The 13,200-nt window shown below is 47.2% G+C and overlaps 1 protein-coding gene across 1 annotated transcript in view; it reads right to left on the bottom strand.

Annotated features, from left to right (window-relative positions):
• UBN1 (ubinuclein 1) overlaps positions 1 to 13,200 on the bottom strand; it is a 34,337-nt gene that overhangs the window by 5,477 nt on the left and 15,660 nt on the right. Inside the window, exons 8-15 of the mRNA XM_054042895.1 lie at positions 12,066 to 12,136; positions 10,026 to 10,155; positions 9,680 to 9,798; positions 9,078 to 9,206; positions 7,920 to 8,063; positions 5,669 to 5,719; positions 4,583 to 4,625; positions 2,354 to 3,586 (exon numbers count right to left, since the gene is read on the bottom strand). Coding sequence (XP_053898870.1) covers positions 2,354 to 3,586; positions 4,583 to 4,625; positions 5,669 to 5,719; positions 7,920 to 8,063; positions 9,078 to 9,206; positions 9,680 to 9,798; positions 10,026 to 10,155; positions 12,066 to 12,136 — 1,920 coding nt within the window. The remainder of the gene's footprint in view (positions 1 to 2,353; positions 3,587 to 4,582; positions 4,626 to 5,668; positions 5,720 to 7,919; positions 8,064 to 9,077; positions 9,207 to 9,679; positions 9,799 to 10,025; positions 10,156 to 12,065; positions 12,137 to 13,200) is intronic.

Genomic DNA, 13,200 nt, shown 5'->3' with positions numbered 1-13,200 from the left:
GCCCCTGGGAAGGGGTGGGAGGCAGCTTGAGTTTGTGGAACAAACACATTTCAGTGTCCAGTTATCGATCAGCGGTGAAACAAGTGTTAATACTGAAATCTCTAGGGTGGGAGGATTTCAATCAGGTTGAAGTCTGGAAAACTAAATTTGTTCTATTGCAACTTTAGATTAAAATGGATACGGAATTCAATTATAAATGCTGTCATGTTTAAATGCCACTATGGTGCAGGTACCTTGTTTGAATTTTATAAAACTGCTACAGGCAAAAAACAAAATCATGAAAATTAAGACCCTGATCCTGCAAACACTTAAGCAGGGAGGTAAATTTACTCACGAGTAATCCCACTGACTTCAATGAAACTACCTACATGCTTAAAGTTAACATGTGCATATGTATTTGCAGTATTAAGGGCTAAAATTGCATTTTTATTAAAAAAATTCTCTTAGACCTACTCTACAAGTGTTTTGCCAGTAGAACTATATTTGTATACTGTTAGGGCTTTGCCAGACAAGTGTGGATGCAATTTATATTGGCAATACTATGCTTTTCCTGGCATAGCTTATTCCAGGCCCCCTGAACAAAATAAGCTGCATCAGAAAAAGCACGGTTTTACTCGTGTAACAGTCTACACTGGGGACTTTTGCCACCACACCTATGTCAGTCAGGGTGTGAAGGGATGCGATCCCTGGCCTACAGAGCTGTGCCAACAGAAATTTGTAGTATAGAACTGGCCTCAGTGGCATAGAATTTTTGATACTTCAAAACAAAGCTTGGCTCAATGTTATTCAGACTTTAAATGCATTAAAAATTCATGGTTTTTTTTATATACACACATGCCGTCTTTAGAAATAGATACCTAAAGTTAGGCTCCTAAGCTCATATTTAAACACCTATGGGCGGCCTTTTGAAAAGCAACTGGATGATTTATTAGCACCACTCCCATTTGACTTTAAACTGCAAACCCTAGTGGAAGACTTATCGTCTGCTTGAAGCATTACAGCTTTCTTGACTCGTACAAGTTTAATCTATTGGAAAGTGGTGATGTTTGCAAATCTAGCATGCACAATTTGTTTATCCATTTTGTGTTCGTTTTGTTCTCACAGTAAGAATCTTAATGAAGGCCTGGACTTGCCTTTTTTGCCACAGACAAGCTTCTGTAGTGTGAAACTAATTAGTAAAAAAACTTCTATGTAAAGCCTGAAAATCTAAGAGTTAGGAAGTTAAAGAAGCAAGTATACTTCGACGATTTAAAATTATAAAATGGGAAGAAAGTAAAGAATCAGCAATATGAAAATGAGAAATCTGATTTCTCTCCTATAATGCTGATTTTTTTATTTTTTTTAAAATCACAATTTTTATCCACCCTGGAAATTTATCTCGCTGGATTTCAGAGTTTACATCCTATTGAGCTGAATGGGGCTGCGGACACGAACATTTCTTTGAGCTATTGTTTCAGGCTGCCTGCAAATTCAGGCACTGCACAGATTACACTCAAGTCACAGTTCAGAAGGTTTTCTTCATAACCCATAATGGGCTAAAAACTCCCGTTCTTTTTAAATAAAAATGAAAGCTTGGATTCTGGAGCACCAAATTTGTGGTAAAGGGTGGATTCTGCAGCAAATCCCACAACCATGGACTCTAAGTACACACGGTCCTGAATCTAAACAGACAGCTTGGGGCAGGACTGTCTTTGTTCAGTGTTTGTACAGCATCTAGCACAGGGATCTCAAATCACCACAAGGGCCACATGAGGATTAGTACATTGGCCTGAGGGCCACATCACTGACACCTTTTCATATAAAGATACAAAAGCCTTCCCCGCCCCACCCCACCCCACCCCTTCCATGAGGCCCCGCCTCATCCCCACCCCCTTCCCCAAATCCCCGCCCTGGCCCCCCCTCTTCTCCACTTCCTCCCCTGAGCGTGCCACGTCCCCGCTCCTCCCCTCTCCCTCCTGGAAAGCGCTAAGTGCCGCCAAACAGCTGTTTGGCAGCGGGAAGCACCTCGAGGTAGGCAGAGGAGCGAGGACGCAGCGTGCTGGGAAGGAGAGGGGAGCTTGGCGGCCACAGGAAATAACTCCGAGGGGTTGTGGGGGGGGGAGAGAGATAAGGAGCTTGGTGGTCTGGAGCAAATAACTCCGCAGGCTGCATGCGGCCCATGGGCCGTGTGTTTGAGACCCCGGTCTAGCACAATGGGGTCCATAACAAGGATTCCTAGATGCTACAGTAACACAAATAAATAACTTCAAGAAACAACTGAAATTCTTTTGAAGCTTTCACTTTAAGGCAGATCTTAGCAAGACATTGCTCGACACAATGACATTAGGTTGGGCTGTCCCAGCAACACACTTACCGGCACAGAGGTAGAAGATGTGGTGCTACTAACCACAGCTGGCTTTATGGAGGAGGTTAGTAACTTGGCTACCCCCTGGGTCCCTCCGCCAGAATCTCCATTTGGACCACCAGGTGGCGCTACTAGAGTCAGCTTCTGGGAGACTGGGGGTTTTTTGACCATGGAGCTTGGGGAGGACCGGCTGGAAGCCTGCCCCGGGGAGGGAGTCTGTACACCCGACAGCAAGCCCCCCGAGGAGCTCTGGTGTGCAGACACTGCTGACGTGGAGCTGCTGGAAGAAGCCCCATGCTTGGAGAGGGAGCTGGAAATGAAGGGAGATTTGTAGGACTGCCCTGAAGAGCTGGAGCTGGTGGAGTGCTTCCCTGTGTAGTTTAGAGATGCTGTTGAGGAGCCAGGGCTCTTGTGGGAGCTGCTAGAAGCTGGTGTGCTGCCTGCAGATGAGACCGAGGAATGGAAGCCCTGAGCTTTGGTCGATGGCTTGACCGGCTGGAGGAGGGAACGCGGGGGCACAGGGGAGACAGACTTGGGGCTCTGCAGTTTGACAAACGGAGCTGGGGACGTGAAGCTTTTCTGCTGCTGGCTGCTCGAGTGAAAGACTTTCACTTGGGCAACTGGCAAGGGGGTGGACGTCTGGGGCCCGTGACTCGTTCGCTGCAGGCTGTGGTGCTTCTGTTTGGACTGGTGCGCATCGGGGAGGATTTTACTGGGGGACACTTGGCAGGGCAGCTCTTTGTAACCAGAACTCTCTGCCTTTTTGTCTTGAGAGGACTGGCCCAAAGCCAGGGCCTGTTCGGCCAGGAAATTGAGAGGTGATTGTAGAGAGCCAGCAGGGGGTGGGGTAGGAGAAGAGCTGGACTTAGGAAAGTTCCGCTTCTCCTCTGAAGTTGCAAGACTCGTGATCTTCTCTGAAGGAGGCTTTGGGGGTCCAGGGAGAGTGAAATCAGGGCTCCCACAGGCTCGGCTGTTAAGCACAGCCAATTCCTTGGACACGGCTTCCAGGGAAGAGGTTGGGTTACGAATTAAGTCCTCATCCAGGGAGTCGTCCATGCTAAAGGCAGCAAGGGTGGTAGTGCTGCTAGATGCTTGGGCAACGCTGAGACACAAGAGCTCTCTGGTCTGGGAGCTGATGCCAATGGCCACTCCCTGTGGCTCAGGAGGCAGAGAAACCGGGCCACTTGAGTGGATCAATGGAACAGAAACCAGCGTCTTCTTATCTGGCTTACTGGAGGATTCCTGCAAGAAAATTACAAGGAGTGAGACACCCGGCTAGTCAGCTTTGCAGGCTGCCTATTTCATTCGGTCAGGTGGAGAAGTTGGAGAAGGCACAGCTCAGGAACTTGCCTGGCCCGCCGATCCCGTGAGCAACAATTGCAGCTGTACAGTGCTGCAGCTGGTTGCTCTTTTTTTCACTTGCACAATATGTTCAAGTTACTCACATAGCCCTGCTGCAAACTACCCAAGTGAGCACCAACCCAGAGAACAACCACCCCACGCAGACACCAGACAAAGCTAGAAGGGAACTTTTGCCAGAATAGACTTGATTTCCAGTTCCTTTCTGCGCTCAGCAAGGTTGGAAATACCCCATTGAGGAGCCTCTCGTGGGGTAAAGAAACTGCCTTTGCCATTACTGCTGGTATCTCCTATTCTAAGTATAGACAGAGATAACTACTGGCAAGAGATTTGATGACTGCTGGATTTCAGTGGAGACAAGGAATTGAGGAGTCCTGTTAAAATGTAAGACAAGTCTACAGACTTTGGGGGCCTACAGACTCGGGGGAATCTAGATGGATGGTGGAGGCTTTGCCCTGTTTCAGCTAAACAAACATACTCAATTCCTCTCATGTTATGAGCACTGCTGAATACTTCACTTCCTCAGAGAAGAGCGTTACAGGGGAAACTTAGTGAGTTTGTATATTTGTGTTCCATGGTGGTTCTAAAGCAAGATCTTTTACACCTGTTCTATTAATGTAGCCTTTGCAGAGCTTGGTACATCTCTGCTTCGTATACAATCATGTTCGTATCCAAATGCCCTGGAACCAGCTGGAGTTTACCTGCACCCCATACATTCTCAGACAGTATCTGACCTGTAGATACTAAGAAGCATCTCCCTCTCTGATATAACAACCTGATATGGGGACAGCTCAGCGCACATCATAAGCAACATTGTCCCTCCCCATCCTAAGACGGGTAAGTACAGTCACTGAGAGGCAGGGAGACAACAAAACTCACTTTCACCTTCACTTTTGGAGGAGCCATAACTTTCTTCTTCGCCCTGTTTGGAGAGAGACAAAAGACATATGAACTTCCCTGGAGAACAATCCAATTAAGGAGTGCACTGGGGGCTGTTAGTGGGAGCGCACCAACTGATCTCCACTGAGATTCACAGGAGGAGAGGCTGCTTCTCAGGTTGCTAAGATTCAAACCACATAAGGTTTGCTATTGCTCTAGAAAATCCTGACTTCCAACCAGGAACACAAGGAAGGTGGGGGAGGATGCAAAAGTGTTGATGGAGCACTGGTCACTGAAAGCAATTGGCCTGCATGTCCTGAACCAGCTATCGCTTCAGTGTTGAACTAAGTGCACTGCAATAATGCATTCCAGAAGTCACAAAGGTCAGATAACTATAATAAGAGGCCGCAGAGAGAAACTGCCACAATCATTTGTGCTCAAGCCAGCCACAAATGCTACCTGGGATGCCAGGAGAAATCAAGGATCCAGAAGCATCCTCAGATAAACTCTGTCAGTAAGGTTCCTCTCAGTCACTAGGGCAGGCACCATCTCAGCTGGACTCCACATGGTTCTCCTGGCAAACTGGTATCCCTCCTTCTCGCCTGCAATGAGCCTAGCTACCATGCTTATCCCAGACCCTCCTTCAGCCAGGCAATAAGTAAAGGTCCATATTTAATGAAGACCACTAGAGCAGCGTGCCATCTGCATACTGATGGAACCAAGCACAAGCTGTATCCATGCTCCCTCCAAGGATAGAGCATACAGGTGGCCCTTTCTGTTGAATGACTAAATTCTAGGAAAGCCCAGCCCAGGTTAGAGTTCTTATCTGGGGGAATCTCAAGGTGAACACATACCAGCGAATCTATTGTTGGAGGTGAAGTCATATGCAAACAATAACTACGCTACTTCCCAGAGACACTCTCCGCTCATGCAAAGCCAAGCTGCATCTGGAGAGAGCTGAACAAGCAAGACTGGAGGCCTCACGTAGGGGCAAGGAACGAATGGGGAGAACTTTATTTGCTAGCAACCAATCTCACACTGTACAACAATAACCAAGGAGGAGGGCAAGTGCTGCAAGATACTCACAGGATTGATGTCAGGTGTCCATGCACACGCCTGCTCTCCTTGAACAGAGTCCTGAAAAGCAGAGAGAACAGTGAGCAGTTCTATCCAGCCCTGCTCACTAGAATGACAGGGATCACAGGAGACAATGGAGCTCTATTGTACCATGATGCATGCTGAGGTGAGCCAAACTGCCAGAGGCAGGAAACTCTTTTCAGGAAGCCCCTCTCCTACTGCAACAAAATCTCCCCATTCAAATCCTTCTCTGGGGTGGGGTGGAGGCTACTCTCTCCACAGGCTCCAAGTCTATTAATTATTACAAAACTTCACAGTGAGCCCTCTGCTACTCATATTGGCTAAACAAACAGGCGTGGCAATACCAACACCAATTCAGTTAACAGAAGGATAATGGCAGCTGCTTCTCTAGGCCAGTGGTTCTCAACCAGGGGTACACAGAGGTCTTCCAGTGGGTACATCAACTCATCTAGATACTTGCCTAGTTTTACAACAGTCTACATAAAAATCACTAGCGAAATCAGTACAAACTAAAATTTCATACAATGACTTGTTTGTACTGCTCTATATACTATACACAATATTTATATTCCCATTGATTTATTTTATAATGATATGGTAAAAATGAGAATGTAACCAATTTTTCAGTAATAGTGTGCTGGGACACTTGTATTTTTATGTCTGATTTTGTAAGCAAGTGGTTTTTAAGTGAGGTGTAATGTGGGGGTACACAAGACAAATCAGACTCCTGAAAAGAGTACAGTAATCAGGAAAGGTTGCAAGCCACTGCTCTAGATGTTTGGGTAAAAAGCTTACAAACATGCAGTCAGGGTTTATGTCTGCTCCTCTGTTATTAAATGTATTTGGTTGTTAAAACAAACTTAAAAAAAAATGCCAGCTTACTTTCACTAACTGCCGCTCTCTCAGCTCAGACCCTAAAAGACACTGGGCATGCACCACCACGTCTCTGAACTCATCCACAAAATCTCTACTCTGTCCATATGGAAGCTCCTCTTCAAGATCATCATCATTTGTATTTTCATAGCACTTAGGACTGGTGCTGTACTAGGTGCTGTACAAACACAGAAGCAAAAGCCAGTCCCTTGCCCCAATGGGCTTACCCTCTAAGTACATTAAACAGGAGACAACGGGTGGATGCTGACAAACTGGGGAATACAAGGAAACAAGAGACAATATTGGCTCGCATGATAAGCAGAGGTCTCAGCACACCAGCAGCCTAACCAAGTTCTGCCTTCTTGGGTACAGTGAATTGAGTTGTCTTGTATATAAACTGTATACAGTTTGCCTAATGTTCCCATTGCTTCTCCCCTGCCTGCTTGTCTGCCCTTAGCCTGTGAGCTCTGAGGAGCAGAGAATTTTGCTTAAGCATTTGGAAGGCAACCAGGAAAAGCAATTTTTGTTCATAGTCACTGTCTAGTCAATTTCACATCTAAATTCTCATGCACTTAGTTGTAAATTGCAATGGATACCTTACTCCTAAGTGCAGGAAATGCTTGTTTATATATTGAAATGTTCATTGTTTTCTGTTTGTTTATTTGGAATTCAGAACACAGCAGTGGAACTATTTCTATTACTCTCACATAAAAGCTGATGTTTTACAAACCTCAAGTTGTGTGTCCAAATCCAGCAGTGTCCTTCTAAGCTCCGGAATCCTCCTTACCCATTTTCCAATCCCACTTCCCAGCTCACGTTCTCTGAATGGCACGTTACAAATGTCCACACATTTGTGAACCTCCTTTCTGTGTACAACTGCAGTAACTAGGCATGCAGGTGTCCAGTCAGACCCATCACTGATGGTTCACATGATGGTTATAAAAAGCTGGGACCTACTTTTCCCCTTCAGACCAACTCACTTCAGACAAAGGGATGAAGAATCCCCATATTAGAGGTTTACCACTGCCCTTCTTTTAAGCTACTGAGCAAAATAAGCAAGACAACAGCCGACAGTGGCGCCAAAGTGACTCCACTTCCCACTCATGTGCTGGCTTCCTCAGTGGAATGTGTAAGGAGGAGAAACAGCCTAGCTAATAAGTGAAGAGCTCAGGTTCAATTCCCATTTATGGGACAGAATCACTGACACACCTCGGGCGAGTCACTTAACCATTCTGATGCTTCTTCCCTTCTGGGAGATGGGGACACTACTGAGACATGAGACCTCACTCATGTCTGACATGCTGCAAGATCCTCTGAGATAAGGAACAACAGAGCGTGAAGTATTAACAGCCTCACTCTGACTCACCTGGACTGCATCCAGCCCTTCGGCCAGAGAGGTTTGACCTCTGCGTCTAGAAAGGTCTTCACGTAATCCTCCAGAGACTGAGCCTTGTTCTTCTCCAGCTCGTAGCCATCCAGTTTAATCTTCACCACGTGGCAAAGCAGCTCCCTGAGGGATGGGCAGACTTCAGACCAGGTTACCCACAACAATTTCCCCCACAGTGCATTCAATTACCCAGAGCTGAGTGCATATTTTATCAGTCTCCCCACATCAGGATTTGCCATTCTGGGTCAGACTATGGAACAGATAGAGGATCCCAAGCCCAGAAGTTCCCAAGCAGTGATCCTTCAAAGAAGAGCGACACCTCCACAGTAATGCACCCAGCCAACTGGGCAGAGTGGGTAAGTAGGTGAGTGAGTAGATACTTCCCAGCTCCTACAACTTAATACCCTGAGGCAGAAGATGTGGTTATCCACTGCCATAACTTCAGCTGTTATTAATGGCCATGAAATTAAGCCTGTTTGTCTTGCTAGCCAACTGCAGCAGTTTGTTCTAGAAGGCAACTAGATGCTGTGTGAAGTGAAGTTTCCTTTATGTTCTAAAGGAACCAGCCCTTAATCTAATGTTGTGCCCTTGTTATGGAACAAAGAGACAAGGAGGGGTTGATCAGTTTTCTCTTTGCCCTTTATAATTTTCCCCTTCAACCATGCCACCCTACCCATAATCATCTTTGCCAGACTCAAGAATGCAGCACCTGGGATTCTAACCAGTTAGAATTACCAGCAATCTGGTTACTTTAGAGTCTGTAGGACCTCATGTCCTCAGCGTAGCTCCTTCTTTTCCAGAAAGGCTCCCTACTATCAAATATCTAACCTCTCATCTAGCCACTATCTTGGTATCTACCCACTGAAGCCCCTTACTGTCTCCTGCAGAGCCAGCACCATGCCTGGAAGCGGGAGCATTTTAGAACACACACAGGATCTGAGACTAACAAATGTTGCATTGGCCTCCTCAAAGATTGCAACACCAAGCCTCTGAGCAGACTCTGAATGGATTCATTATTTAGGGTCAGACACACTCAAAGCCAGAGATAAAACAAAGTCACACTGTGTACTCCCAACTCCATCAAGCTTACGGGTCTGGAATGGAAAAGATTCAGTCAAAGACTCAGTCTGTCCAAACCTGATTTCATCGTTCCACTGAAATTTCTTCCGAGGTCCCATGATCCGCTTCCCTCCCTTCTCTTCATCATCCTCCTCATCAGAGCAAACCCGGTCTCTCTGCTCCTTGTCCTTTTCCTCTTCCAGCATCCTGAGAAGAGAATGGAATCAGTAAACTGTGGAACTCACTGCCACAGATGTCACAATGTTGCATGATTCAGAAAAGGACTGGGCATGGACAAGGACAACAAGAACATCCGGAGTTATAAAATGCTAACATAAGCTATGGAAGAGATATTAATCCTCATGCTTCAGAATTTAAAACAATCTCTAACAACTAGATATTAGGCGGTTTCTCACACCTTCCTCTGAAGCATCTGGTGCTGCTACAGCAGAATCCCCTAACCTCTGGTACTCTAACAGGGATGCTACAGCAAGACCACTGCACAAGGGGCAAGGACACAGCTTGACAACCCTTGTGCCCTTCAGCAATTCTCCATCTGAGCTTAAACACACAAACAAAAGACTGAAAAGAAGTGAAAGGCCACAAGAGCAACCTGCAGGTGGAGAGAACCTGCTGAGAAGAGATGCAGATGGATAATGAGAAGAAAAGGAAAAGCTTACTTCGCAAACTTGGCCTGGGTATGCGCTTGACACTCCTCCTGATATTTAGCCATCTGCTCTGGCATCGCCTGTCCAATTGCTTCCTTTAGCTTCTGGAGAGGCTCCTTCAGACGGCCACCCTGAAGAGAGCGACAGGACACAGTGAGGTTTCACACAGAACTTTCCATTCAAGAGATCCCATAGTTCAGAGACAATAGCGGTGCTGTAACTGTACCACTAGATATGGTGACTACTATATGCTCAGCAGAGGACAATAGTGCTTCATATAAAGAAGAAAATTCCTGATCTCCAGAGCATGGTCAAAATGCAAATTAAAGGATATTGCGGTGCTTCTAAGTTCACCCACCTGTTCATAAAGATAAAGCCTGCGGGCACGCTTGACCAGTGTATCTTTGCTGCAAGGAAGGAAGGAGGCCAGGTGAGCATACACCCCGGATCGGATCTGGCTATTCAGCTCACGGGTCTGCAGCTCTATGCTGAGGAATAGGATAAACAGACCATTGACTGTGACTTCAACATGGTTTCCTCAAAGTAACACAAATATTCTGACATAAAGAAAGTCGTATAATACTAGGGATGTGGTGAGCTGACTCCAGGAATCACAGAGTCTAGGCTTTTCCACTCAATTCATGCACACCACCATCATAATGGAGCACATAACAAGCATATTACAGCCAATATAGGTCAAGAGTCTCATTTCTTCCATACGTCCTTCAAGGCAGTCAGGACCATGATGACCAGGGAAGCTTTAGGCAATGAAACAAAAAAAGATATTCCCCAAGGAGCATAGTACCCTAGTCAAAACAGATCACAACAGAAACACTGCAGCCTAACCAGAGATAACATACCGCATATACTTGATCATAAGCCGGTTCGTTTATAAGCCGAACCGCCCCCCACCCCAAGATGGATAAGTAAAAATGGAAAATTTTTATGACCCGTTCATAAGCCGACCCTATAATTCAGGGGTCAGCACACTTTGGCTCCCAGGCCATGAGGATAAGCCGCTGGTGGGCCGAGATAGTTTGTTTACCTCAAGTGTCCACAGGCACAGAGGTAAATCTAAGTAAACAAAAAGTGTCCCGGCACACCAGCGGCTTACCCTGATGGGCTGGGACAGCAACTGGTGGGGAAATTTGGGGGGGGGGGGTAAGAAGCTGGGGGTCAGGGGAGTAACCCCTGTGACCACCCCTAACATGACCCCACCCCTAGCCCAGGACCTCTACACTCTCCCCATCCTATCCCTTCACACCTTATCTGGGGGAGGATGTCGCTGGCCTGGCTAGAGCTGCTCCGGAAGGCTGGGCAGCGCAGCTGCAGCCTGCTCCGATGGGCCAGACTGGGCAGCACGGCCGCAGCGTGTTCCAGCGGGCTGGGCCGGGCCAGGCCAGGTGGCACGGCCGCAGCATGCTCTGGTGCCCGGGTGGCGCGGCCACAGCCTGCTCTGGGGTGCAGGGCCAAGCGGCACGGCTGCAGCCTGCCAGCCCCAGAGCTGCAGCTGCTTTGGAAGCTTGTGGGAGAGCAGCGTGGCCAGAAGTGGAGACACTCTGGCCCTGCCTCTTCCCTTCTGGTTTTGCTGCCTCTCCTTGCTCCCTCTGTTGGGGGGAGGGGCTGTGTCCCACCTCTCCCTCTCTATACCCGTTCATAAGCCGACCCCCTTCTCTGGTGCTTCCCTTTTTTACTAAAAAAAATTCAGTTTATGAACGAGCATATACAGTACTTTTCACATTTCACCCTTCAGCCAAGGCTCTCAAAGCACTTTGAGAAAATTAGGCTGGATAAGGCATGTAGGTATTCTCTCCACTTTACAGATGGGTAAACCTAATATTCAGGGTGGTTAAGGGAATTGCTCCAGGTCACGGAGCAAACCAGTGGCATAGCCAGGAATTGAACCCAGCAGCTCCAGCTCCATTTCTAACCAGGGGACACTCCCTATACCGTTATGGATTGGATGGCAAGGAATATGACCACTAAGAGCCCTCATGGAAAAAGGCTATTGTAATTAGAAGAGGCCACTTTATTTCCAGTTATAGAATCAGGATTTGATTCAATTGACCAAGGACAGCAGATTTCAACAGTTTATCTCAAACACCAGCTGGAGATGGAAACAGGATGACTGGACACACCTCTTAATTCCCCCCCCCCCCCCCAATATTTGGTATACTCCAATTTAAGGCCAATTTTGGAGTACATCAGGGTTAGTCCCAACTCATCTAGGAGGAGCTTACACAGGGCAGCTCCCCACCCATGCTCCTCAACCCTAGAGCCAGGAGATCTCCTCCCCCTAGATTTACCAATGGAGTATGTTCTATGTAACTTTCTCCCTTCCCCAGAGTTGTGTCCCCTTCCTCTACATTAATGGCAGGTAAGAGATGAGGGTACTTACTCCAGTATGATGTTATTGATATCCTGAGTGAAGAACCTCTGTTTGCCTTCTCCTTCTGCAGCTCTGGCAGCCTGGTTCACAGTAAACAATACAAGCTGTTAGCTCACAGACAAAGAGTCACAAGTAATGTTTTTCAAAGCAGCCTCAGGGATACGGTAATAAAACTCTACTAGCAACTTCATCCCAGGGAGACTCTGCATCCGTTACGTACCATGACTCCAAGTGGAAGTAACACCTACTATGCATGGCATGCACTTCCCTGAATGAGCTTGGATCTTGTCCCACTTGTCAGGAACTGGAAGGACTGCCCCAAAACCCCAGCCAATCAGCAGTTGCACTAGGACCCCTCTAGTTGAAGCTTCATCATTAACTCTACACGGGGACAGTCACAATTGGGATGCAATCACTAACTTCACATGGAGGCTGAGTTTTGCTCTATTTCACTGGAATATACTCCAAGTAAACCACACCAACGTCAGATATGCTCTGCTTTCCCCCAAGTTGCCCCGGGCCTCTCTGCCTTGGGAAGGGGGTGTTCTCACCCTCTTGCTCTGACCTGCGTCTACAGCACTGCCTACGCTCACCCCTACAACGAAAGCAGGTGGATCTCCTGAGAGGTGCGCCAGAGCAGAGTACTAGTGTGCTGGGCAGCAGTCCAAGGAACATCTGAAAAGATCACTACTCCAGTGCAGCCCTGCCTTTCCGGCCACCCAGCCACTGCCTTCATTTGAATGGATGCACTGGAAGAGGTCTGCCAACGCACAGGGGCCTGCCAGCAGGGGAGGGTTATAGAAACTGAAGAGAAATGGAACCAATACTGCCCATTAACAAACCCAGGTGGAGGCCCCAGGGTACAAGAGGAGACACGCTCTGACTAGGCAGCGCCCACCAGCACTGAAAGCAATGCAAGCCCGTACAATGTGCAGGTAAGGCACCACTTCCTCTGCTGCATAAGCCCCAGATCTGTTGTGTTCTTGTCACACAACTCCGTACACCCAATGCAGACAGTCTATAATTAAATAACCATCCAGGAAAAACAGGGGCACTCTAGCATTTCCTCTCAGAGACTTCAACCAGTCATTCATAGAAAAGCAAAATGTTTCATGAGAATGTGTTGATTCTGACAAAATTTAAT

Source organism: Malaclemys terrapin, chromosome 10 (assembly GCF_027887155.1).
Source record: "Malaclemys terrapin pileata isolate rMalTer1 chromosome 10, rMalTer1.hap1, whole genome shotgun sequence".
Taxonomy (NCBI): Eukaryota; Metazoa; Chordata; order Testudines; family Emydidae; genus Malaclemys; species Malaclemys terrapin.
Note: the sequence above shows the minus strand (reverse complement) of the source record. Positions and strands in the feature narration are given on the sequence as shown.